Source organism: Perna viridis, chromosome 15 (assembly GCF_037379345.1).
Source record: "Perna viridis isolate PV_CMFRI_1.1 ecotype Kerala chromosome 15, ASM3737934v1, whole genome shotgun sequence".
NCBI classification, from domain to species: Eukaryota; Metazoa; Mollusca; class Bivalvia; order Mytilida; family Mytilidae; genus Perna; species Perna viridis.
This window is the reverse complement of record NC_142459.1, coordinates 13,291,364-13,318,770: the sequence shown is the minus strand read 5'-3', so window position 1 is coordinate 13,318,770 and position 27,407 is coordinate 13,291,364. Positions and strand designations below refer to the sequence as shown.

The 27,407-nt window shown below is 32.1% G+C and overlaps 1 protein-coding gene across 1 annotated transcript; it reads left to right on the top strand.

Moving 5' to 3' along the window:
• Positions 1-951: 951 nt before the first annotated feature.
• On the top strand, positions 952-18,596 carry LOC148597010 (uncharacterized). Its single transcript, XM_088564361.1, has 6 exons — positions 952-1,119; positions 6,870-7,282; positions 8,143-8,311; positions 12,521-12,714; positions 13,097-13,187; positions 14,578-18,596. The coding sequence occupies exons 1-6, from the start codon at positions 1,029-1,031 to the stop codon at positions 18,351-18,353; spliced, it is 4,734 nt and encodes a 1,577-aa protein (XP_088420487.1). The 5' UTR covers positions 952-1,028; the 3' UTR covers positions 18,354-18,596.
• Positions 18,597-27,407: the final 8,811 nt, after the last annotated feature.

Genomic DNA, 27,407 nt, shown 5'->3' with positions numbered 1-27,407 from the left:
CAACCAAAATCTGTTTTTAATTACATTTAAAGTTTGTTGCCCCGCCAAAGATGCGCAATTCAAAATAACCTAGTAGCTAGAGGACTAAAGAAATAAACAGTGCTGCGGCGAACTTACTTTCCATGTAGTATATTAATTTGAGCTACTGCTTCTCATTGATTTATAAAAAAAAATAAATAAAGTATCAACCGTTAATTCCATGTTGCGCCCACTGTACATATATACAAAAGCATTATTTAATATTGATATTTGTTTGTTCCCCAGGATCAGAGATGAGGTTTTTATATGTAGGTTTCAACTTGTCTGTCTGTCTGAACTATTTTCCAATCAGCCTGCACCATTGTTAGGAAATTTGTGGGATGTAGTATTTATATATAACCATATGGAGATGTAGATACTGTCAGGAATTAATGATTTGGCAAAAAGTTGCCTGATGGACTAAGGGATGTTTCAGCAAATGTTGGTCTCACGTTGTCCACAACTCCTCTTCAACACCTTGCAGGATTGTTATGAAACTAAATGTATAATTCAATTACCATACTAGAGTATGCATATGTTAGGGAATTTATGTTTAAAGTAGATTTGTAGTTTGTTATTGTGTTGTCAACAGCAACGAAAAAATATTACTAATTTCTGTTGGGATGTTGGGTTTACAGAAATGGCAGCAAAATTGAATGTCATAAGTGCTTTGCCTATCCCCATAAAAATTGTATCCAGTATAAAGTGTCTATCAGAATTTTGTCTCTAATGGTTTCAACAGGACCAGGGGGTATTTATCATGTTAGGGGCAATGTCTAGTTTTTCATGTATTTATTTGACAAGATGTTTAAGTCTGTGATACGTGTGAAATGTATTAAGAGTAATTAGATGTACATGAATATACACATGTCAAGTGACAAGGATAAAATAAACAATAGATTATTTTTTATTTTTTTAGACATAGCTGTAAAGTAAAGTCGCCGATGTTTCTTGTACGTGGAGTTTATGGGTAAAAATTGAAGTTTGATAGCACCAAACATATCAGTAGTATGGCAGGCACATCTGGTATAAAGAGACCATTAACAGATGAAATAGATAGACAGCTTGATGAAGTTCAAGCTAAAGTTGCCAAGATAACAGGTAATTATAGAAGCTTTTTTCTTTTGGAATGTAGTTTAATTTGGTGTGAATGTGTTTAAGGCTGAAAATTAAATTTGTTATACCATAGTGAAAACCGTTGCGCTTGGCTTTGTTGTGGTGGTTGTATCATGCCGTTGCCCTTGTTGTGGTGGTTGCCTTCCTTTCCTCTGGTAATTTTATGTGTGTACAATAACTTGAGTATATTATATATCTTTATAAAATTATAAATCAATGCTCCATACTTCAAAAGTGAATCTAATATTGATAATTGGGTTCATGACTTGCATTGTTTTGGAATTAGGGTTTTCATGATGTCCTGACAATAATTGATAAAATGTCCAACCACAAAATAAAGGGAAGTCCTGGACTGAATGGGGTTGCGACTTAAACCATTAAGAAACTAAGGACCAGAAACAAGCATCTTTCTTACATGTATGTCCTGACAATAACTTGAAGAATATAAGTAACTGAATTCCTTTGAATTTTTTATCTTAGGATGCAATACCAAATACCACCAAATGGAAGGTAGAATTGATTTAGGGGGTGAAAGTTTGGGATTTGTCTGGTTCTCGGTCAGGCGCATACACACGTCCTGGATGCAAGAAAAACTTGCTGGACGCGCCAAATTCAAACATCTTGCGTCCACAGGACGCATCTCCACAATATCAGTAATTTATTAAAAAGTCATTAAAACTATCCTAAAAATCATTGAAAACTCTGTTTTTTGACAACCGGATATTTACAAAGTTATTTACATATGATGTTCATCGTATGATTTTTTTTACAAAACAAAATTAAGTTACGAAGTATATGGTAAAAAAAAAGTGACAAATATTTTTGAATGCCATTTCTTTAATTAGAAGAGTCATAAACCAGACAAAAGGTGTTAATTGCTGTCTTAACAGGTAAGGGTTCATTTTATGACAGGCAAATAATCTCCAAGGAGCAATCAGCTGACTAGGGTTTGACTATTAGAAAATGAATCCTGATTGGATATACCACTATTTTGTGAACATCCAACCATTTTCTGTAGATTAATTTCTACTCCACAATTAATTTGACAATACTGTCATTTTAACAGGTCTCAAATTTGTAGAACCACGTGTGAAAACCAAGTTTTAAATTATCATTGGTTATACAAAATGAGTTACCTCCCCTGCAGTCTACACATTTCCTGTGAATTCAACAGTGCATTATTTTCCCCGATTTTGGAAATTCAGTATCAATATTCTTGAATATTTGTTACATTTCCTCATATGCTGCACCTCATAATATGCATTAAATGAAAAGTAACAGATGCCCATGTAATTTTTTATCTATTATCAAACTAACTACTTTCTTAATACTGCATCCTACTGTCCCATATTCCAAATTAGGCCTAGTGCGGCAATTTAACATACAGTAATGTAATTCTTCATCTTCATAGCTTGAAGTCTATCTCCCTATCAACTGATACCAATGGGAAGAAAAAAATATTTGCAAAATGTATTTTCAAATGGTAGAAATTAATTTCTAGGGCATTTTCTAGGATTTCAGAAGCTTTAGTCACTTTGACATGAGAAAATGAGGACCATTTTAATGGTACATTCTTTTAAAGTACCGGTAGTATTTGCATCTGACATAAGATATTTCAGTATAATCTGTTTACAGCACTGTGTAAAGACATTAAGTAAAACTAAAATGTACATTGCATATGAATAAAGCACATTTTTACTGTTATGTGAACATGTTTTCCAGACAATCCAAAATAGCAAATATACCTGAGATTTGAATTAATAAAAGAAAACGGCCTTTAAGAATCATCAATTTTTTAACACTCTTAAACTTAATCAGGGTCTACATAATATTATTCTATACATCCCTGTCATAATTTTAATTTTTTTTAATATAGAAAAAAATGCTGTTTTCTGCATGGCCATCTTTTGTAGAAAGATAAAAATACATCTATCACAGTGTAGGTATAGATACGATCTGCCTTAACATGCACCAGTTATACATTCATACATTGGACGGATATAAATATTCTCAAATAGATATTTCCCCTATGTTGCCTCATGAAATACTATTTTTAGCATAATTTCAATTGTGATTTTAGGATCCAAGTTAATTACAAAATTAAGTCATTATTTCACTGTTATATTTTTATGGTTTTGGTATCTGTGGAGTTCATTCATAGCATAAATTATATTTTCAAGATTGTTAATAGTCGGACATGCATCTACAAAATAGAGTGCCACTTGTGTTCTGACCAAATAGCCCACATTAATAAATAACTTTTTATGTCATTTTGATATAAAGTTAACAGGAAATACAGTTATTTCCCCAGCAGAAATTTTGTACCAGCATATTAACTTTATTGGCTTTTACCGTGTGCATTAAAGTCAAGCTTGAATGGTCAAGAGGTCGACATTTACTCCACGTCTGTGATTAGTGTAATTGGCGAATTAGATGATTGTTTACACAATTTTTTGACACCTGTTCCGAGTTGTAATTAGCTTGGGGTAATAAAATTGACACTTTCTCCACCTGATACAGTTCTTAGTATATTTTGTACTTTCAAAGATTTCATGTGACGAAATGAAACCAGATTATTTTCGTCATGTTGGAAAGTCTTTCATCATTGACAAAAATGACGAGCGCTAGAAAAATTACTGAATTTGAGTGTAAATAAAAATTTCTTCATTTATTTTTTTTTTGGAATTTTATAAAAGACAGAAATTTAATTAGGTTGGGAGGGATCCAACACAAAATAGGGGGCTTACAAACTTCAATATATTATAGTTCATGCACATGTTGTTCAACTGAAAAAGGCCTTTTAATGCTACAGTGATTGTCTCAGTCATACATTACTACAGCAAGCCCATGCAATTTGCAAAGTTTGCCCCGAAAATGTGAGTTCACACTGTGTCCTGCATAGAAATCCCCATGGGGATTTTCAAAAGTTGTCAGGTATGTAGTTACATGGAACTAAATTCACATTATGTATTAAGTTATGTCATGAAGCCAGCAAACAGAATAAGTTTGTTTTTAATAAAAAAAAAAGATGCTGAGTTTGCTCTACACAATTTGATATGGATGACAGGCATAATTGCAATGGGAAATGGTTTTGTGTGATTGTATTACATACATGTATGTAGTAATATGTACGCACTAAAATAATGAATATAGCGTTCCAACTGCTTTTTTAACCTGGACAAGGGTGGGACCCACTTAGTTCATCTGGGACTCACCTTTCCAAAAAGTGACAAGTCCTATTGAGAACCCTACAAACAATATTTTATGGAACTTCGTTGAATTGTTATATCCCCTGCAAGCGAAATTTGGGGGTACATGTACGTACATGTATATAGGTTTCACACTGTATGTCTGACTCTCTGTCTTAACTATTCACTATGCAGCTTTTAGCATTATTGTGAAACTTTGTTGGTGTAATATAACCACATGGAGGTATGAATACTGTCAAGAATTTATTTTTGGGCAAAAATTGTATAAATGATGGCTGATGGACTTGGGCACTTTTAAGCATAACTTGGTCTTATAAGTTGTCTACAACTTCTTCTCAACAACTCGCTGGATTTTCATGAAACGTGATGGAGTGTTAAATTACCATATTGAGATGTGCGTATTGTCGGGAATTTATGTTGGGGCAAAAATTGCAAAAATGTAGCTGTTTGACTTATTAGGCAATTTTTAGCAAATCTTTATCTGATGACTTGTTTGCAACTCCTCCTGAATGAAATGAAACTCAATGAATTACCTAGCTTTGATGCTTAAAGCTTGTTTTTGTTTGTGAGGACAATTCCAGCTTATCTGCTTGAAGGGATTTTGAGTTTTCAGGCCTCAGCTCTGAAATTTTGTGGTACATTGTATATAATATTCATTTATGAATAAGAAGTCTTAATCTTACTGAAGGTCATACTTTGTTCACAGAGTATTCTTTTCTCTTCTGACAAAATCATACAGACATTATATTTTCAGTTCACAAGTAGTGATTGAAATAACATAAAAGTAATATGTATTTTAAAAAAGAATTTTTATTGTCATCACTTTGTGCCTGTCCCTGTCGTTGCCGTTTGTAAACTTTTTCAACATCTTCTTTGATCTGAAACCACTTGACAGATTGTAACACAATTTTGCATGAATGTTCCATAAGGTATTTTTAACAACCCTTGTGTCAGGATTTTGATCTTGCTAAAACATCCTGGCTGTTAATAAAACAGACTATAGAGGTAAAATTTTGAGTCATTTTGCAGATAACTCAAAAACAGTTGGGTTTAGCTAAAATCTGGGGAGGGGTAAAATTGTTCAGCATTATGAGATTAACCTATGACCATTTTCAGACAGACCCATCGAAGGATGTATGGGTTCTTCGTTCTGAAATGGATTTTTTCACCAAATTTTAAATTTTCAACGTGGAAAATCTTCCCTGAAACTACTGAATAGATTGAATTTGAACTTTACATAACTGTTTCGTAGATTACATGGCACCTTGCATGGGGATTTTTGATCTTGTAAAAAAAAAATAGCTTGTGTTATTAAAAATAGACCATAGAGGTCAAATTGCGGAATTTCACATATAACATTGTATAACTCAAAAACAGCTGAGTTTAGCTAAATTTGGTAGGTATTGAAATTTTCAGAAAGAGTATGAATGGGTTCCGGAATCTCTTTAATAAATTCATTCTTAAGTTACATGCATCTTCATCGGGTTTTTCTCCACACCGTAGAACACTTTGTGGACTCAATTCCTGAAACCTGTCGACAAATTTCCTACAAACTTTGTTGAACTGTTATTCTTCTTTATTGGTGAAATTACAGGCCTTCCATTTCATTTTTCATGTAAGCTATATATCACTTTATTACTATACACAATTATGATTATCTTAAGTAAGCTTGTATCATGTGTATTATATATAGTACTGCCTAGTACATGTAGTAGGAATATTATTCCAGAAATCATTGGCTCTGACACTACTTGACCAATTAGAACAAAACTTGCTATGAATGTTCCCACTCTTAATAGAGCTGCTATGGGTAATTTTGATTTGCTATGGTCATGGCTGACTTTACCAAGAGGAGACCAAAATAATAAAAGGAAATCTCTCTAAAATTCACTCTTTAACCTCAAGTATCTCAAAATTAAGTTCATTGACCTATGTTTTTTATATTGAAATTTTAGACCCCTTATACCAAACAAGGTGTATGTATTATAGCTAGCTATCTTTCATTCCATCCGTAAATTTTTCCTCTGGATCTACAGATCTGACAGCCATTTGATATTTGGTATGCAGCCTCAGTTTGTCGTCCTATTTTATCAATTTTGTTTCTATCAGACAACTACTTCATGTTTACAGACTTTAAGTTTATTTTCAAAATTATACAAAAACAAATGTTAATTTGTTGATAACAATTTTACTGTTCACAGCCTCTTGTTATTTGGTATGCAGTCTCATGAATGGGTTCTGATATCCTGCTTACCGATTTTGGTCCTGTCCGACAACTATTTTCTGTTTACCGACTTTAGAAAGAATACACTTTAGGGGAAAACTGGGTAATATTCAGTGGCTCACAGATCCCCTGAGAAGTATGTTTATTTAAGGTTGTCTTTGAGAAAATGAGGACATTCTACATACTAAAAATATTACATATATTGTTCATTATGAATTGAACTCAGGATAACCTTCCATTAAGAAAATTTTGCTGCAATCAGTAGAGTACCGAAAATAATATTTGATATGTTGTTATTACAGGAAGTCTTTGTGATTTAGATAAAAATAAGAAAAGGTGGATACTTATAGGAATAAGCTTACACACAATTATTTCCCCTGTTTTGAGGAAGTATGTTGCACCAAGACTTGACCAGCTCTGGCAAACTCTGAAGAATGCAAATAAAATAGAAAACCAGGTTTACAGAAGTCAGTTAACAAGGCATAATGGTACCTGGCTAAATTATGAAGCCATCAATAGTAATAATGTACATGGACGGAAACATCTAAATCAGTATAACTATAATGTAACAAGTCCAGTCGACCTGTCCAAACTTTTCCTGCAAACACACATGGCACAGTATAATGCATTCGATGACACATGCGATTCATCTGCACTGCTTGGGATAATTATCAACACAGGAATATGTCCAAAAGGAGAAGACTGTGCTAAAAAGGTATGTTAAGACTTGGGACGGGATTTGAGATATTTTAAAGAGGTTGATAGAAATGTTTCATTGCAGATATAATAGTATTCTTATTAGCAAGAAGTTTTAACAAAATATAGACTCTCCTTCAGTTATAATTGGATCAAAATATTTCTACACTCAAGATAGTTAAAAAGTTTGATTTGACAATCAAGAGTGTATAAATCTTTAAATCTACAAGACACTGAAGTAGTATCTGTTTCTCACATTTTAAAACAATTTCGTTATTTTTTTTTCATGATTTTCCCTGTCAAGAACCCCATTAACAACACCTTGCATTAGATTTTCCTACACAAATTTCAACAGCCAATGAGACAATCATCCACAAACACTAAGTGACGAGAAATCAATGTTCAACGGGTCACCATACGGTTTTCAATGATGTGCAAAACTCATACTATAAAGCAAGCTGGAATAAAATTACTGCACAGGGCTTTTTTAATCCCCTAATCAAATGATCGAGGCTAGAAATACTGAACTTCTGGACTCACTGTGGTTAAGGTACATGTAACACTTCATACATTGAAGGTCAGATCTTAGGTAAGGAACTTCTGGAGGCACTGTGATTTACATCTATGTACATGTAACATTATATACCTTTGAGGTCAAGTCAGGGGTACAGAGCTCCTTTTAATGCCCATTACATTATGGGTATGTGTAACATTGTGTGTAATGTAGGTCAGATCAGTGGTAAGGAAATTCTGTACCCACTTTGAGTTTTTTGTAGGTACATGTGTAACTTTTTTATGAATTGTAGGTCAGGTCAGAGGTACAAAACTTCTATCAGGGCCCACTATGAAAGGGATGCATATCACATTTTATGTTTGTAGGTCAGGTCAGATGTACGGAACTTCTGGGCCCACTGTGATTTTTCAAAGTGGGATGACATAAATTACCAAGTCTGTGTTAAACTAATGGATAGATTCATCAGGAGTCTGGGTCTGACAAGCCAAGAGGAAAACCAAGTCATTACTGAACTGTACAAATGGAACCAAAATGGTAAGACTTTTAACATTATGGATTACCTTCATTTGGTTTAAGGGTTAAGGTTTAAAATTAAAGGAAATTCATAAGGTCAAGTCCAGTAAAAACAAGGTCAAATGGTTTACAAACGTCAGAAACAAAATAAATGGAGACAGAATATTGATTAGAAATTTGAAAAAAAAAAACTAAACAAAACAAAACTCATTTCAGAGTTCATAGCTCAAGGTCACACAATTGTTTGGGTTGCTTTTAAAACAAACACAAACACACATTGTTATTACCCCTTACACAGAGTTTATTGGATACATATACACTACAGCTAACAATTATTTTGACGATGCCACTCGCCCATTGTGGACAAATCAAGTTATCCACGCTTTGCCCACCCTTAATGCCCACGGTGGACAGACGCCCACTTGCCCACCGTGTCAGATGGACAGTATAGTGTCTAAGCCCACGGTTTCTGGTGGATGCGTGATAACCTGTTGATTGGATTTAAATCATGATCGGCAATTCTATTACAGAGTTCAAACGGTTGACAAATAAAATAACAATGTGTCAATCATTACCTTGACTGTTAGAATCAATTTTCTTTCATGTATAATTGGCCTCAAGCCAAAATTGTGACACCACTAGGTGTTTACTTAGGAATTAATTTAATTAGGTTTTATATGAATTAAATGCTTTAAACTCTTGTTTTTTTTTTTATTTTGTTTGTTTTTTTTTTCTATTTCTTATGGCCCACATCGTACTTAAGTCTACCATTATTTAGTATCATCAAAATGTAAACCTGGATTAATTGGAAACCGAAGTTGATATAATTTTTAAAGAAATTCATAAGGCCTTAATTTTATCATTTCTAGTTGCTACATGTAACATGTAATAATATTGTACACCTGACCTGTCACCAGATTGTTAAATTACGATGTTCAAGAAAATAGAGTATTTGCAAACTCCATATTTTACTGACAACCTATTTTACGTAGTTGTATTTTCTTAGTGAAAGAGCGGATTTGAAGAAAATATGTGCAACTTTAACATACGGTCTGTAAATAACTAATTTCGATATCGTGTCATTTCAGCAAAATTAGAAGGGGTGAAGCATCGTTGGAAGACAATATATGATCCGGAATTATTGAACAGCGTAGTTCACGAGTTTTCGAATGGCAACGGATTTAACCGTGTATTATCCGAGCACACGTTAGCCAAATATAGTGATGGGTAAAAATTTCCCCTCTTAAGCTGAATATGCAGTTACCCGGTAGTTCTTTTAGATTTAGCTCACCACAGACAATTGAACGACTTATTTCTTCTGTTTTTTTCTTCACTTAGTTCAACAATTTTGACTACGATTAGTTCTGTTATTATATAATAACAGTAGCATACAAATTGTAAATTAAAATGTTCAAGAAAATTGAGTACTTGCGAACTACTCATTTCACTGATGGTTTTCTTACACAATAATTCTAAAAAAAAACCCAAAGTATTTTAAACCAATAACTATAAAAATGCTTGGAGTGAATCAATTTCTTATGCAAATTTGATAAACGCCTTTGTAATATCGTCGACCAATCAATGTGTTTCACGTTTTATCAAAAGGTGTGTCCCTGTGTTTTGAGCATCGTATGAGATAAATTGACATTTCGTTGACACTTCAACAATTAGCGATTGACGAACAACGTGCCTTACTTGCATAGATAATAATAAGAGTAATAATACTTGAAAGTATTTAAATTCGACACTGTCATTCAAAACACATGTAACTTTAAGAGGCATATAGAAATATAAAATTATGCTTTCTTAATTTTTTTTATAACTGTTGATTTAAATCGTAACTTTTCATTTTACGGCTCAGACTTTTTAATTAAAATCAATTTACATGTAATTCCCTAAAATCTGTGCATGTCAAGTTATTAATCAAAATGCATTTCGAAAATGGATTTCTTTTAAAGTGTTTTATTTTGAAATCTCGTAATTTTTTTAGAATCTTCTGAAACTTTATTCCAAAAACATTATTACTTTCATTTTCGAAATATCCATTGTTAGTTAATGAATATATAAATAGGTGAATGATATATTTAAATGTTCATTGTTCTTGTTAAATCATGCTCAATACAAGTATTTTTTTCTTTTTACTAAACGTAATAATCTTGTAAAGTATTTGTGATTTTCATATCATAACCACCTAGAAATCAAATTAATCAATGTGTTTACAATGTAAACTTAATTAGTTAAATCAGTATTACCCGTGTAATGTCACTTCTTAATACCTGAGCATGTCACACTCAGCCAATATGCTAATTAACGAGAATGAATTGTTTGGTAACATTAGCTTAAAGAATAAAAAGAAACATAATTTAATGTTTTATGATTACAGGGGCATATTAGGGACATCTAAAGTTATATTTTTAAATCAAAATTTCACCATAAAAAATCCATTATAAAATACAAAATAGTGTTTGAATCCCCCAGATATAATCTGATAAAAAAAAATAAATTCTTCTAGTATGAATTTTATGACTAACTATATATATATATCTTTATTTACACTGGTGTGCCGACTTCTTAGGCCTTTTTTTTTCTGAAAATCTCCAATAAATTTCAATACTAAAATGGGACAAAAATGAGTTTGAAAATTTCGTATTTTTGCATTATTTTGCCTTTCACCTGTAGTTATTGAAATGGATACATATTAGATTATTCATAGTAGAGAGTACTATTCAAATTTTAACATATTTAAAATTTGTAACACCAGCCCACAGTTCGATTTTATTTTCGAATTTCATGAAGGTTGCACTCATCGTATATCTCGTTTATTTTCTCTACGGTAGTTGGAAAAAAAAATTATTACCCCTCAATGTTGGTACATGTGTTCACGAAAGTCTAATCAATATTAAATCACCTATATCAATACGTCTTCTAAGGAACAAGTAAGTGTTGTTAACTGTTCAGTTTCAGTTCACAATTCTTTAAACCACACCCTCAATATTCCTATAATTTATTACATGTCAGTCAACGTTACTGCATCTTTACTTAAAATCACACCCTTGACATTTTATTTAATTGATTACCTGTCAATCAAAGGTCCGAGATAGAACACCTTCATCTTTAGCCACCAGGAGAAATTCATAGCAAAATAATGCAGTGCTGTAAAAGGGGATGCTGTTGTAAATAGTGTCATCTTTCAAAGGGGCTGCACATCCAATCTTAGCTGATAAGCAAAAGGAGGTTGCACTTTTTCCATCACATGGCCGTTAAAGTATTTTTCTCAGAATTCATCTTACTTGTTGTTTCCAAATTCATATAAGTTATGTTTAACTATTCAATATTTCTGAATATATTCAAATCCAACAAGTAACACTTGATTAACGTTAAATCAAAATTTCTTCTATAACACAATTTATTTTTTAACAAGTGATAGTGCTGCACTGTATTAGTTCAAATATATTTTATTTTCATATAATCATAATTGTGATAACATACATACAAATATGATAGATATAGGATCCAGAAACAGGCATAGTTATGCTTTTGTAAATCTTTCTCCATTAGAACCAGCATGATATAATTGACATTTTTTTGCGTGCTCAAATGACAAATACATCGAATAAAATATAGCACAGTATAAGAGTTATGCACTGTATTAAAACCTGCCGCTACCGTTAATTGATTAACTGTCAATTAAAGAGATCAAATTGGACCTATCAAAGGTTACCACAATTTCCTGTATTTATTCCATTTGTTGGCAAATGCTCACGTTTTAATCCCACCCACAGGTAATTGATGACTATCAATTATAAAGAAGCTCTATTGACACCTGTGAAATATTGTTACCGATAGTTCGCTTCTTATAATACAACAGGATCGTAATGATTGTTACGTAACAATGAGTTTTAACTCCTATTCCTGTTATAACGAAACAAGATTTGAAAGTGGCCACCAGAGTGCGTGGGCAACGTGGACAGAGACCAACCATGTGTTCACCGTGGGCCGGTTGGAACATGTCCAAGGATGGACACAAATTGTCCACCATTGCCCACACTCACCACTGGAAAAGTTAATCGTCAAAATAGTCGTTAGCCGTAGTGTAGAATGATAGTTACTTTCTATTTAGAGTAAATACACATGTAAAGTTTCTTGCATCATGGTATTATTATAATACGTTGCAAAATTTATCAGATGGCATGATACAAATTCACCATGTTCTTTTTTTTTATTTTCTAGGTAAAAAGTTTATAGAGGGAACGAGTCCTGAATCTGTTTGTTTAACAGAAATACAGAAACAAGTGCAATATCTTATCAGTCATGTTAAACTTCTGGCAGACATTCCTGTAGATATCCAAAAGATAAAAAAGGAACTATCTGTGGTAAACGAGATGATAACAGATCATTCAGAGAGAATGCATCAGTTGGAGAATGTAAGAATACATTAAAAATTAATCCAAGATGTAATTTTTTTTTTTTGATGAAAGAGCACCATGGATAATTTCTGGGTTTAGATTTAAAAAATGGTTTTAATGAGTAAACGAGGCTGCAGGGGAGGGTTTTGTTTATTGCAAGCTCAAACCCGATGTCAGGGCTGTTTCATATAAAGCTGTGGGAAGCATTTGTAACAAAAGTAAGACACAATAATTCACTTGATAACATGTTGAGAGAAATTAACAGAAAATATGATTATATAAAGACTTGATGTTAGGTAGAAGCTGGAGTTATGAACATATTTACATGAAAGTTTGACTGCAGTAAAACGACAGAACAATGTGAGTGAATTTACATAATTACTTGATTCCTGATTTTTAGGTCAGTCAAAAAGTAAATAAAGAAATGGAAGAAGTAAAAGAAGACATAAAAGAAGCAAAAGAATCTATTGAGATATTAAATAAAAGACGAGGTAAGATAATAAGCTATAAAACATGTATTATAGGACCAACTTATTTATCTAAAAAAAACAAAGGTATTTAGAAAAAATAGCAACGTCCGCAGTACAAATAATGTGAACACCTTGTATGACAGACAACAACCAACACTGACAAAGTAATAATGACAGACCACAATTTACACTGACAAAGTCATAATGACAGACCACAATTTACACTGACAACAGCTATCACTACCAAATGTAATTATGACAAGTAATAACTTACACCAACAACTGTAGATATGACAGACAACAACTAACACCATCAAAATTATAATGACAGACAACAACTGACCCCAACAACTTTAGTTATGACAGACAACATCTTACAACAATGACAGTAATTATGGCAGACAACAACTTACACCAATAACAGTAATTATGACGGACACCAACTTACACCAAAAACAGTAATTATGGCAAATAACAACTAACACTGACAAAGTCATAATGACAGACAACAATTTACACTGACAACAGCTATCACTACCAACTGTAATTATAACAAGTATAAACTTACACCAACAACTTTAGTTATGACAGACAACAACCAAAAACCATCAAAAATCATTATGACAGGCAACAAATCACACTATCAACAGTAATTGTGGCAGACAACAACTGTAATAATGATAGACAACAATTTACACTAGCAACAATAGTTACGACAATCAATAACTATCACCGACAACAGTAATTATGACAGGCAACGACTGACACCAACAACAGTAAATATGACAGACAACAACTGACACCAACAACAGTAATTATGACAGACAACAACTTAAACCAACAACAGTTCATATGACTGACACTTCAAATATTAAAAGAAGATTTAGAAGATTAGGACGCAATCAAAACCTACATGGGACTAAATAATTGCATTTTAAATTTGTTAGGAAATACTATTTATGTCAGTAAGATTGTGGTTGGAATTGGTAAGGTATTTTTAGTTTTATGTATTCCAACAGACACAATAAAATATAATTTTGAATCATTATATATATCATTATCATTATTCTGTTTAAAATCCCTTAACGCCATTCAAGTGAGAAAGAAAATTATCGTATAGCTGCATAACATACGCGACGTCACATAGAAGTCCACCAAAAATGGTCACGATAGGAAACTTTAAAGCGCTTATAAAACTCACATGTTAAAGAGTGGAAAACTGAAAATGAAAGAAAGCTAATATCTTACACTTCAGCAAAACAGCGATAAATTGGTATTGTTTGAACTCTCAGGAGTTTCTAGTGCTCATCTTGTAAACAAATATTGAATAATCTAGTAATGTTGTGGAATTAACATGTATATTATCTAAATGATCACATAAAAATTATTGAAATGTTTAATCTGATTTCAGAAAAACACAAAATGAATATAGAAGGATGGGAAAAAGAGGAAGCAATGTTTACGGTTACCAGGGCAACAGAATATGTGGCCAAATTGATCGAAAAAGAAGATGTTGTTGTAGTTACTGGAAGTTCTGGGTCTGGGAAGTCATCCATAATACACCATGTGGCACTAGAATTAAATAAAAAGAAAGGATATGATATCATTACATTTATATCCTGTCCTGCAGATATCATACAAAACCGAGATATGAAGAAGAATCAGGTTTTTGTAGTAGATGATATCTGTGGGAAGAACTTTATTAACAAACAAGACTTGCAGACATGGTATGACAAGGCAGATGAGATTAAACAACTTCTTCAACCAGTCAGGACAGATAAACAAGAAGCTAAAGAAAGAAAACATGGACACATAAAAATTCTTGTCTCATGCCGCCTACACATATTCAAGGATACAAAATTCAAGTCATTGAAGATATTCACTGAACACTCATGTGATTTAGAATCAAAAGAGCATCAACTGAATCATGATGAAAGAGTTAAAATGATAGAAAGATACACAAATCTATCTGCGTATGATATATGGACATTAGATGAATTGGACAAGTATCCTTATTTTCCTTTACTTTGTAAGATGTCAAAAGGAAAATCAGTCGAGGAAGTTACTGAAATTTTCAAATCTCCAATTGAAAATATTATGAATGATATAAAGATAAGGATAGAAACCGACAAAACTGAGTTCTGTGCTTTAATTCTATGTGTACTATTTAATGATGGATTTGATGAAACATATATAAATCCTAGAAGAATACCAGAAAATATGAGACAGAAAGTTACTAACATAGTAAATAATTTCAAAATAAATCTTGGTGTTGAGATGGAGAGAAAGCAGTTAAGTGATACATATAAACGTCTTGATGGATCATATGTTAAGAAAATAGGATCAGTATACACAATAGCCCATGATAAACTGTATGATATGGTTGCTGTTGCTTGTGGTCGTCAACTTTCAGAACTTTTCATTACATATTCACCTTCATCATTCATAGCTGAAAAATTCAGATTTAAAAGTGTTTTTCCAGAACAAGATGATTCCTATTTGTATTTATCAAAAGAAGATGAACACCTTTACTTTGACAGAATATTCAAAGATCTCAAAGAACAAGATGGAAAATCCTTATTTTACAACCAACAATTAAAAGAACAAAGTTATCAAGACAAAGTGATGAGATACATAGAACAGAACAAAGAATCATGTAAAACATTATTTCTTGAATTAGATGATAAATGTATGAAAAGTGTAATCAAACATCATGTATTCATGCACTCCTTTCATTATATTACTACACCACTGATTGAAGCATCAAAGATCGGTTTTTGTCAATTAGTTAAATATCTCATTTCTATAGAATGTAATTTAACCAAAAAAGATAGTCGTAGAAGAACATCATTGTTCTATAGTTGTATAAATGGTCATCTTAATATTGTAAAACTGTTAATAACTGAAGGTGCTGACATTCAGAAAGCTTTGTATTATACATGTCTTTATGGTCATCTTAATATTGTAAAACTGTTAATAACTAAAGGTGGAAATATTCAGGAAGTAATGAATGAACATAAAGATTTATTGTATAGAGTGTGTTGGAGAGGTCATACTGATATTGTAAAACTGTTAATAACTAAAGGTGGAAATATTCAGGAAGTAATGAATGAACATAAAGATTTATTGTATGATGTGTGTAGGAGAGGTCATACTGATATTATAGAACTGTTAATAACTAAAGGTGCTGACATTCAGAAAGCTTTGTATTATACATGTCTTTATGGTCATTATAATATTGTAAAACTGTTAATAACTAAAGGTGGAAATATTCAGGAAGTAATGAATGAACATAAAGATTTATTGTATAGAGTGTGTGAGGAAGGTCATACTGATATTATATGTCAGTTAATAACTAAAGGTGCTGACATTCAGAAAGCTTTCTATTATTCATGTCATTATGGTCGTCTTAATATTGTAAAACTGTTAATAACTAAAGGTGGATATATGCAGGAAGTAATGAATGAACATAAATATTTTTTGTGTGATGTGTGTGAGGAAAGTTATTCTGATATTATAGAACTGTTAATAACTAATTGTGCTGACATTCAGAAAGCTTTGTATTATACATGTCATTATGGTTATCTTAATTTTGTAGACCTATTAATAACTAAAGGTGGAAATATTCAGGAAGTAATGAATGAACATAAATATTTATTGTATGATATGTGTGAGGGAGGTCATACTGATATTGTAGAACTGTTAATAACTAATTGTGCTGACATTCAGGAAGCTTTGTATTATACATGTCGTTATGGTTATCTTAATTTTGTAGACCTATTAATAACTAAAGGTGGAAATATTCAGGAATTAATGAATGAACATAAATATTTATTGTATGAAGTGTGTAGGAGAGGTCATATTGATATTGTAGAACTGTTAATAACTAATTGTGCTGACATTCAGAAAGCTTTGTATTGTACATGTCTTTATGGTTATCTTAATTTTGTAAACCTATTAATAACTAAAGGGGGAAATATTCAGAAAGTAATGAATGAATATACAGATTTATTGTGTGATGTGTGTAAGGAAGGTCATACTGATATTATAGAACTGTTAATAACTAATTGTGCTGACATTCAGAAATCTTTGTATTATACATGTCGTTATGGTTATCTTAATTTTGTAAACCTATTAATAACTAAAGGGGGAAATATTCAGGAAGTAATGAATGAACATAAAGATTTATTGTATGAAGTGTGTGAGGAAGGTCATACTGATATTATATGTCAGTTAATAACTAAAGGTGCTGACATTCAGAAAGCTTTGTATTATACATGTCTTTATGGTCATCTTAATATTGTAAAACTGTTAATAATTAAAGGTGGAAATATTCAGGAAGTAATGAATGAACATAAAGATTTATTGTATCATGTGTGTTGGAGTGGTCATACTGATATTATAGAACTGTTAATAACTAAAGGTGCTGACATTCAGAAAGCTTTGTATTATGCATGTCTTTATGGTCATCTTAATATTGTAAAACTGTTAATAATTAAAGGTGGAAATATTCAGGAAGTAATGAATGAACATAAAGATTTATTGTGTCATGTGTGTTGGAGTGGTCATACTGATATTATAGAACTGTTCATAACTAATTGTGCTGACATTCAGAAAGCTTTGTATTATGCATGTCTTTATGGTCATCTTAATATTGTAAAACTGTTAATAATTAAAGGTGGAAATATTCAGGAGGTAATGAATGAAAATAAAGATTTATTGTATCATGTGTGTAGGAGAGGTTATACTGATATTATAGAACTGTTAATAACTAATTGTGCTGACATTCAGAAAGCTTTGTATTATACATGTCGTTATGGTTATCTTAATTTTGTAAACCTATTAAAAACTAAAGGGGGAAATATTCAGGAAGTAATGAATGAACATAAAGATTTATTGTATGAAGTGTGTGAGGAAGGTCATACTGATATTATATGTCAGTTAATAACTAAAGGTGCTGACATTCAGAAAGCTTTGTATTATACATGTCTTTATGGTCATCTTAATATTGTAAAACTGTTAATAAATAAAGGTGGAAATATTCAGGAAGTAATGAATGAACATAAAGATTTATTGCATTATGTGCATAATGAAGGTCATACCGATATTGTACAATTGTTGTTAGATAGAAATGCTGATCCTACACAGGTGTTGGGGTCGAACACCTTTAGAAGTAACATACAATGAAACTCTCAGAAACCTTTTAAAGAGTCACATAAAATATTGATGACTATTAGTCAGATCTCTATAAATTATACATATTGTTTTTCACTAGAAACTGAATGTCTTTTTAATTCCAAGTTTTTGACATCACTTGGGGGATCTTGTTTTATTCAATTCAGTGTTTCGAATGAGGAAAATAGATTTTTTTCATGTTGGTGTAATATTTTTATATCTGATATTTGACATCACTTGTGGGGTCTTGTTTTACTCAGTGCATTGACTGAAACAGAAAATGTAAATATTTTTAAGATTTGATGAAAAAATTTGTATTTTTTAATTTTTCTGTAAATAGCTCTTTGTAATGTAATGTGTAGGTGATTTATAATTCTGTTTTAATTTATATTTATTTCATTATCAAACTTTTTTATTGTAAATAACTCTCTGTAATGTTCACTGTATGTGATTTATTGTTCTGTTTTAGTTGTTTTAGTTTTAAATACATGTACTTGTAATTTCTGTGATAATTCTATATAAAATGTCACCGAGTTCTTTTTTCAGTGCATTCACTTTAAAGTATTGCTCTATTTAAAAAACCATGTAGAGGTCTGTGTTAACTGCCTAGTAATTAAAGTGTTACTTGGATGTACAAATTTTATATGAAATATTTGTATACTTTATTTACTGGTTTTCAAACCTAAATTTTATATGAAATATTTGTATACTTTATTTACTGGTTTTCAAACCTAAATAGCTGTGTTCAAAATATTTACATAAATTATTTTTGAAATTGCATGATTTTTAGATTGAACTATACTTAACTGCCTCTTTCAAGGCACTTCAATCAGTACACCATACACAAAGGACCAGAGCTCTAGGGGTTGATATGCACTGTCTAATTCACCTGTTAAAAACACCTGTCTGTCTGTTAAATGTATATAAAAGTGAATCCAGGTATGCAAAGGTGTTTCGTTATTTGTCTATTCCATCCGTACAACATCTACACACAAGGGACTAGCGCTCTAGGGGTTGATATGCAGTGTCTAATTGACCTTTTATATACACCTGTCTGTCTGTTAAATACATCTAAACGTGAACACAGATATGTAAAGGTGTTTTGTTGTTTGTCAGCACCATCTGTACATCATACAGACACTACGGACATATTGGTCAGAGCATGTTTTAGGATGATCTCATATGTTTTATGCATCAAAGTCACAACAGATCAAATGGTCCCTTCATATTGGTATCTTATGCACCATTGTAATAAAATGTCAGAGCTAGGATCACTTCATTTTTCAAAGTCACAACAGAGCATTGAGTCACCTAAATTTCTATTTAATGCGCCAGTGTGGATTACATAATTCATCGAGTCAAAGTCAAAAGAGATCGACAGGTCACCACATTTGACTAATACACCAAAGTCACATCTGTTCAAGTGGTTACACCATATGTCTAACTAACGCACCAGTATTGCAACATTTCATTCAACTAATGACATATCTAGCACGTCAATAAAAATACCTGACTGTTTTTTTCACATGAATCACAACATCAGTCTGCAAAATACATAGAATACCATAACCGTCTGACCAACATCCTGGTCTTTGCCCCTGGATTCTTTTGATTACTACTTTAACATTTGTTCCCTTGATTATTCATTAAAACGTCAACTTGAACTTTGAGAGAATACCCACGTGACAGTTATAATAATTAGGAACAAGTAAAATACACTCCACAGCTTAACAGAACTTTAAAAGCGAGCAACATTCAATGATGTTGAAAGAATAATCAAGGGAACCAAGGTTATAGCGGTAATCAAAAGAATGTAATCCAGGGAGAAGGAAAATAGACATACACAACAAAGAACATAAGAGTAACTAAAATCATACATACAAAGTAACCAAAGTAAATGAGCAACTCGGACTCCACTAAAAACTGGGAGCATGGACCTGGTGCACCGGTAGGGTAAGCGCCCTTGAAGATACGAAGTGTAAAAGATCCTTGCTGTATATTAAACTTGGTGTTACAAGTTAACTTCCTGTCAGAGTGAAATCAGGCTCTCAGTGTTTTGTGGTCAAAGGCATAATTCGCATTGACTTCATTTATGACGACTTCCTCTAAAAACAATTTATTTATACTACAAAAAAAACTTACCAGGAATGTATGCAATAAATCCAGGTGTTGAAACCATGAAAAGGTTTAGGGTATACAGATTCTACAAAGATATCTAACGGCATGTCCTCTAAAGCAACAATTACTGCTCATTTGTCTGCCCGTTATAGTCCAGTTTTTTTTTCTTTTGACTTCGATGAAAGGAGCTGATGATGCCAAGTTAATGTGATTCTTTTTTAAAACTGATCCCTTCTGTGTATGATTCTAAAGAATAAAGACAGATCATATTTGTTCCCTGTAACTATATCATCAGATCCAATAAAAGTTTAAAACTGATAAAAGTTATTCATTTTGGAGCTTTGTAAGAACACAATGTAATTAAGCTAAACAATGTCCATTTTATGATTTGCGTTAGTCCATACTTAACTCTCTTGTAATAATATTTCGGCTCTTTATTGATTTTTACGACGTGCCATTATATTCAAGCGCCATGCGAAATGTTTGGGTAAAAGATATTACCAATAGACTGCTTTTGCATAATTCGCATTTAGAAATGTACTTCAATTGACTTACTATGCTATAACGTTTCCTAGATACTACGTTAAATGGTAAAGTCTTGATGTACAAATATTATCTTTTAACAGGAAACATTTTGTATATTATAAAAGTAAAACTAAATAAGTTGAAAAACCCTGTAAAATGCTATTTTAAAGATTTGTGTGCGTCAGATTCATTTCGCTATACTCATGATATCTTATTGATTTAATAAAGGTTCTCTGAAAAAATCTCTGAGCAGCAATTACGACTAAAAATAGATCGAACTGCATCAAATATAAATCAAATAAGAAGGAAACTATTATTTGTCGTATTATGTATAATGTAAGGGCCGATCATTAGTCAACCCAAAAGCTATAAAGAACTCCGGTAGCGGCCTTGATCAAATACAAAAACGTATAAACGTATAACCCAAAACATTCAATAACATAAATCTGACTAAAATTTATAAATTGCTTTAGTTACATTAAGGCAACATCAAAAAGTGACTGAAGAATTTGTTTTTGACGCATTGAGCTAATACATTTAACGTAGGTATAAAGTGCATCTGTGATAAATAGCTTATATATATTTCCCTGTTGATAATAGACTAATTTTATTATGCAACAGTTGCAACATATAAGAAGAGTCTACCTGTTAACCCTTCCGTGGTAATTGCTTATTTATAACAGGAAATTCATATTGGAGATATTAACTAATATATGTAAATGCGCGTTATTTATATAGCACCAAAATCCAATATAAAAGAAAGCACCACTTAAAAGATTACATAAATACGGAGAATACAAATAATTAGAACATATAACAAACTTATATAGAAATATGATTAAACTGGCCAGAACTAATCAATAAAACAAAAAAAAATGTTTTTAATTGATAAATGGTTATTTAGCTTTGTTGGTTTTCCTCACGTGATCTATATTTCTGTTTTCTCAGTTATGTTTCGTGAATACATAACTTCTACAAATTTGATAAAAATATGCGAATATGACTCATGAAAAGTATAGATACATAAATGTATAGACATGAAATAGAACGTATAGTAAATGCATGTGAATGCCATACCCTTTCTGCAATGGATTTAGTTTGATGAACGTATGATTCGTCCCGTGGTTAGGGATTATAAAAATCATTTGAATCATATATTAAGAAAAAGCGATTCAACGTCAATGGCTAGTCACTACAATACAATACTTTATAATTACTTCGTTGACGGCTAGACATTCCCGATATTACACCTTTATTTATGTGATTTGAAATTATGATATCAAAAACTCGCGGCTGCGATTGGTTTGTTGTGTGATTGTGCAATATTTGTTACATTTCGAACGTTCTTCCGCCGACGTCATAGACGGGGGATTGCTAAAACTTCGGTCATGACAGATGCCGATTATTAAGAAGCCGTCTTGTTAGAATCATGAAGAATCTGAAAAATGTGATACACCCCAAAAAGTCTACATATTTTTATTTTCGTTATTTAGTTGATTAATGGGTTTAAACTATGAAATGTGTAATTAATCATTCAAATCTGCCTGCTTTTAGGAGATAATCAAAACGGAAAATCTCATAGATTATATTGTATTTGAGTGCCATTTACAGGGTTATCTCCCTTAAAACTGCATTAGCTGCCATATTTGTTCAGTTTTGATTCTACTGAATTTTGCTGATCAAATGAAATATGTTTGTAGTAATGCAATTGAAGCAATAGCTGTCTATAATACCTACAGAATATTGTGAAAACAACGTTGTTTTTAATCAAAGAAGATTCATCTATTTCTTGATTGGTTTTCAAACACATAATGACAGTTACTGACCATATTTGTGCCATATTATATCACAATACGTAAATTTCAAAAGGATCCTTGCATTATATTCGAACCTTTTTTTTTACGGGTTGAGTCCTACGGTCTTCCTTGCCATTGATTAACCACTTTTGCTTTTCAATCAGATTTGTTTTTTTTTTAAACAAAAGCGACCCTTACAGCACATATGTGTATTAAAGTCACTAGAAGTCACATGCATACGTTTTTATCTAGGTCAATGTTTTGTCTTGCAAGACAATAAATATTTAGACAACTATTTCATGTATTTAAAGCATTTTATTTGTGGATATTAAATGAAATTATACAATTTCGTAGAAATAATTCAAAGTTAAGGCATTTTTCAACAGAAATAAAAAAATTACGAAAATTACAGCTAATGCAGCTTTAATTTTGGAATCTACAGTGCATTCTATATAATTTTGTATCTCCTAATAGCACGAGTGATATGAAAAAACTGAATGTTAATTTCTGTTTACAATGGCAATTCGAATAAAATATAAAAAATATAAGATATTTAGGCTTTTTACTCATGAATCGCATTTTGCATGCTCCTTAGCTGGAGTGCTACTTAAGCAGCCAAAATGTTCCAAAGGAAATATAGTAAAAATAAAGTGACTCATGAAAGTTAAATATCGCAACATATAAATTCACTTTATTTCTTTCCAACATCAGATCGCTGAGGCTCGTTTGCTATGACTTTGGAAGAGTAATCAAGGGAACCAAGCTTATAGCGGTTATCAAAAGAATGTAATCCAGGGACAAAGACCAGACATGGAAAACAGGCATACACAACAAAGAACATAAAGTAACTAAAATCATACATAAAAGTAACAAAAGCAAATGAACTCGGACTCTACTAAAAACTGGGAGCATGGACCAGGTGCACCGGTAGGGTAAGCGTCCTATGATGTTTTAAAACACCCGCCGAGTTGCTCATAGAAAGTCAACTCCGGTTTAGACAAACTAGGAAAGGAAAACCATGACCCGTTGAATAAATTAGTTTTCATGTAGCAGATGGGTACACCATAATGATTCACGAGTTCATGATGACGACCATAAAACATCGGTAGGGATACTTTCAATCTTGTTGCAACTATTCCAGAAGCCTATTTATTAGAGTTGTAGCGCGATAGAAAAAGGAAATATGACAATTCTGAATGAAAAGTCATCACGTTTTTCATAAAGTTTGGTCAATAGTTTTCCTTTACTATCGATTTCTAAGTGTAGGTCAAGATATGAGGCTGACTTCACAGTGTCTGTAGCATCTTTTATCTCAAATTCTTTAAGGTAGATGCGAGGTATCAAGTCCCGGAAATTAGGATTGTTTAAAGATAATACATCATCTATATAGCCGAAACTGAGATTAAAGGATCTAGCCAAGCGATATTCTTTCTTTCGGATCAGATCAGCTATACAATCAGTCTCATAAGAGTGACGGAATATGTCAGCAAGTAAAGGAGCACAATTTGTTCCCATTGGAATGCCAACCGTTAGTTGAATAGCACGTCCACCACACTGCACAAATAATTTGTCGATTAAAATTTTCAACATTTTGTAAACATCTTCCTCTGTATATCTGAAATTATATGACCCGAGTTGATACTTTGCGATACTCTACTTCCACTCATCATGAAACCTACAACAATTGACATGATTTAATATAATTAGTAGTTTTGAATGCTGGCTGTAACAAACTGACTAATCTTGACAGTATAGTAAGAAATATTACAAAAACTGATAACAAGATACATACTGCAAGTAAATGTATAATTTTCTGAAGATCTTGAACATACAGCTAGCTTGAAATGTTGCAAGACAGAGTGTGGCGTACCTTAATGTATGCAACCGCTCGTAAGCACAAAATATAACAATTGTGCAATACTTTTGATAACAAGAAGCAAGTTATATTTGTTTATGGATAAAACAGGTTTGCTAAATCGAGTTTGAGTTTTTTTTTTTATTTCATCATCAAATCTAAGGACCAATCAATGAGTGGCACATCATTATTCATACTTTGGTCTGTTTTGCTTCTTATATATTTAATACAAACGAGGAGAGATTTAAATTTATTCTAAAGCATCTTTGCTGTAGGTACTTTGACTGCTTATAAACCCCCAAAAAAGGCATTTGAATTTTTCAACTAAATTTGACCTACTAATATCAAATCACACTACCAACAGTAATTTTTACAAATAACTTACAACAACAGCAGTCTTGAAGATAGATAACAAATAACCCCCACAGCAGTTATTTTGACAGACAACAAATCACACAACCATCAGTAATTGTGACAGACAACAATTTACACCAACAACAGTATTGAAGACAGACAACAACTTTTACCAACAACAGTAATGAAGACAGACAAAAATTTTCACCAACAACAATAATAATGACAGACAACAAATCACACAACCAACAGTAATTGTGATAGACAACAACTTACACCAACAACAGTATTGAAGACAGACAACAACTAACAACAGTTATTATGACAGACAACAAAGCACACAACCAACAGTAATTGTGACAGACAACAACTAACGCCAACAACAGAATTGAAGACAGACAACAAATTTCATCAACAACAGTTATTACGACAGACTACAAATATCACTACTAACAGTAATTTTGACAGACAACTAACAACAACAACAGTATTGAAGACAAATAACAAGTGACACCCTCAACAGTAAATTTGACAGACAACCTTCAACATCAGTAATAATGACAGACAACAACTGACACCAACAACAATAATTATGACAGACAGCAACTAACACCACCAAAAGGTAATCATGTCCGACAACAATTAAACCATGCACAATAGTTATGATGGAAAACAAATTACTCCCATCAACGGTAATTATGACAGACAGCAGCTTATACTACCAACTGTAATTATGACACGTAATAACTTATACCAACAACAGTAGTTGTGACAGACCAAAAACTAACACAATCAACAGTTATTTTGGCAGACAACCACTTATTTCAAAAACTGTAATAAAAAGACATACAACAACTAACCCCATAAACAGTAATTGTGACCGGCAACAGATACCGCCAACAAGTGTTTTTGTAACAGGCAACAAATAGCGCCAACAACAGTAATTATGTCAGACAACAACTAACACTATCAGCAGTAATTGTGACAGCAACTTTCAGCAGCAGTAATAATGACAGACAACAACTGACACCAACAATGGTAATTATGACAGACAGCAACTAATGCCACCATCAGTAATAATGTCAGACAACAACTAAGACTATCAACAGTAATTGTGACAGCAACTTTCAGCAGCAGTAATAATGACAGACAACAACTGACACCAACAATGGTAATTATGACAGACAGCAACTAATGCCACCAACACTCATCATGACAGACAACAACTAAACCATCCACAGTAATTATGATAGAAACCAAATTACTCCCATCAACAGTACTTCTGACAGACAGCAGCTTATACTACCAATTACGACGGACATGAAATAATGCCGATAACAGTAATTAATTACAGGCAACAAATGACACTAACAACAGTAGTTATCACAGACAAAAAACCTAACGCAGGCAACAGTAATTATGACAAATAACAGCCAACACTTATAATGACAGACAATAAATCACACTATCAACAGTAAATTGTGACAGATGACAACTTACACCTAGAACAGTAGTTATGACTGACAACAACTTAGTTCAACAACTGTGATAATAACTGACAACAATTTACACCAGCAACAATAGTTTTCAGAGATAACAACTTACACCAGCAACAATAGTTATGAGAGACAACAACTTACACCAACAACAGCAATTATGACTGACAACAACTTAGTTTAACAACTGTTATAATGACAAGACAACGACTGACATTAACAACAGTAATTATGACATACAACAATAAAACCATCCACAGTTATTATGACGGACAACAAATAATGCAGACAACATCATTTATACAGACAACAGCTAACACAATCAACAGTTATTATGACAGACAACAACTTACACTGACAAGTGTAATTATGACAGACAAAAACTAAAACCATAAAAAATTATTATGACAGGCAAAGAAAATTAAAACCCAATCAAAATCTGAATGGGACTAAATAATTGCAGTTTACATTTGTTAGGAAATACTATTTATGTCACTAAGATTATATTTTTGGAACTGGTAAGATATATTTAGTTTTATGTATTCCAACAGACACAATAAAATATAATTTTGAATCATTATATATATCATTATCATTATTTTGTTTGAAATCCCTTAACGCCAGTCAAGTGAGAATGAAAATTATCGTTAAGCAGTACAACATATGTGACGTCATGTAGCACTCCACCAAAAATGATCGCAAAAGGAAACTTTGGAGCGCTTATAAAAATTATGTATTAAAGCATATTATTTATTTTTTTTTCAACTCGCTGCTTATCTCGTTAAAATAACATTGAACATTGATTTCAGAAAAAACACAAAATGAATATAGAAGGATGGGAAAAAGAGGAAGCAACGTTTACGGTTACCAGGGCAACATAATATATGGCCAAGTTAATCGAAAAAGAAGATGTTGTAGTAGT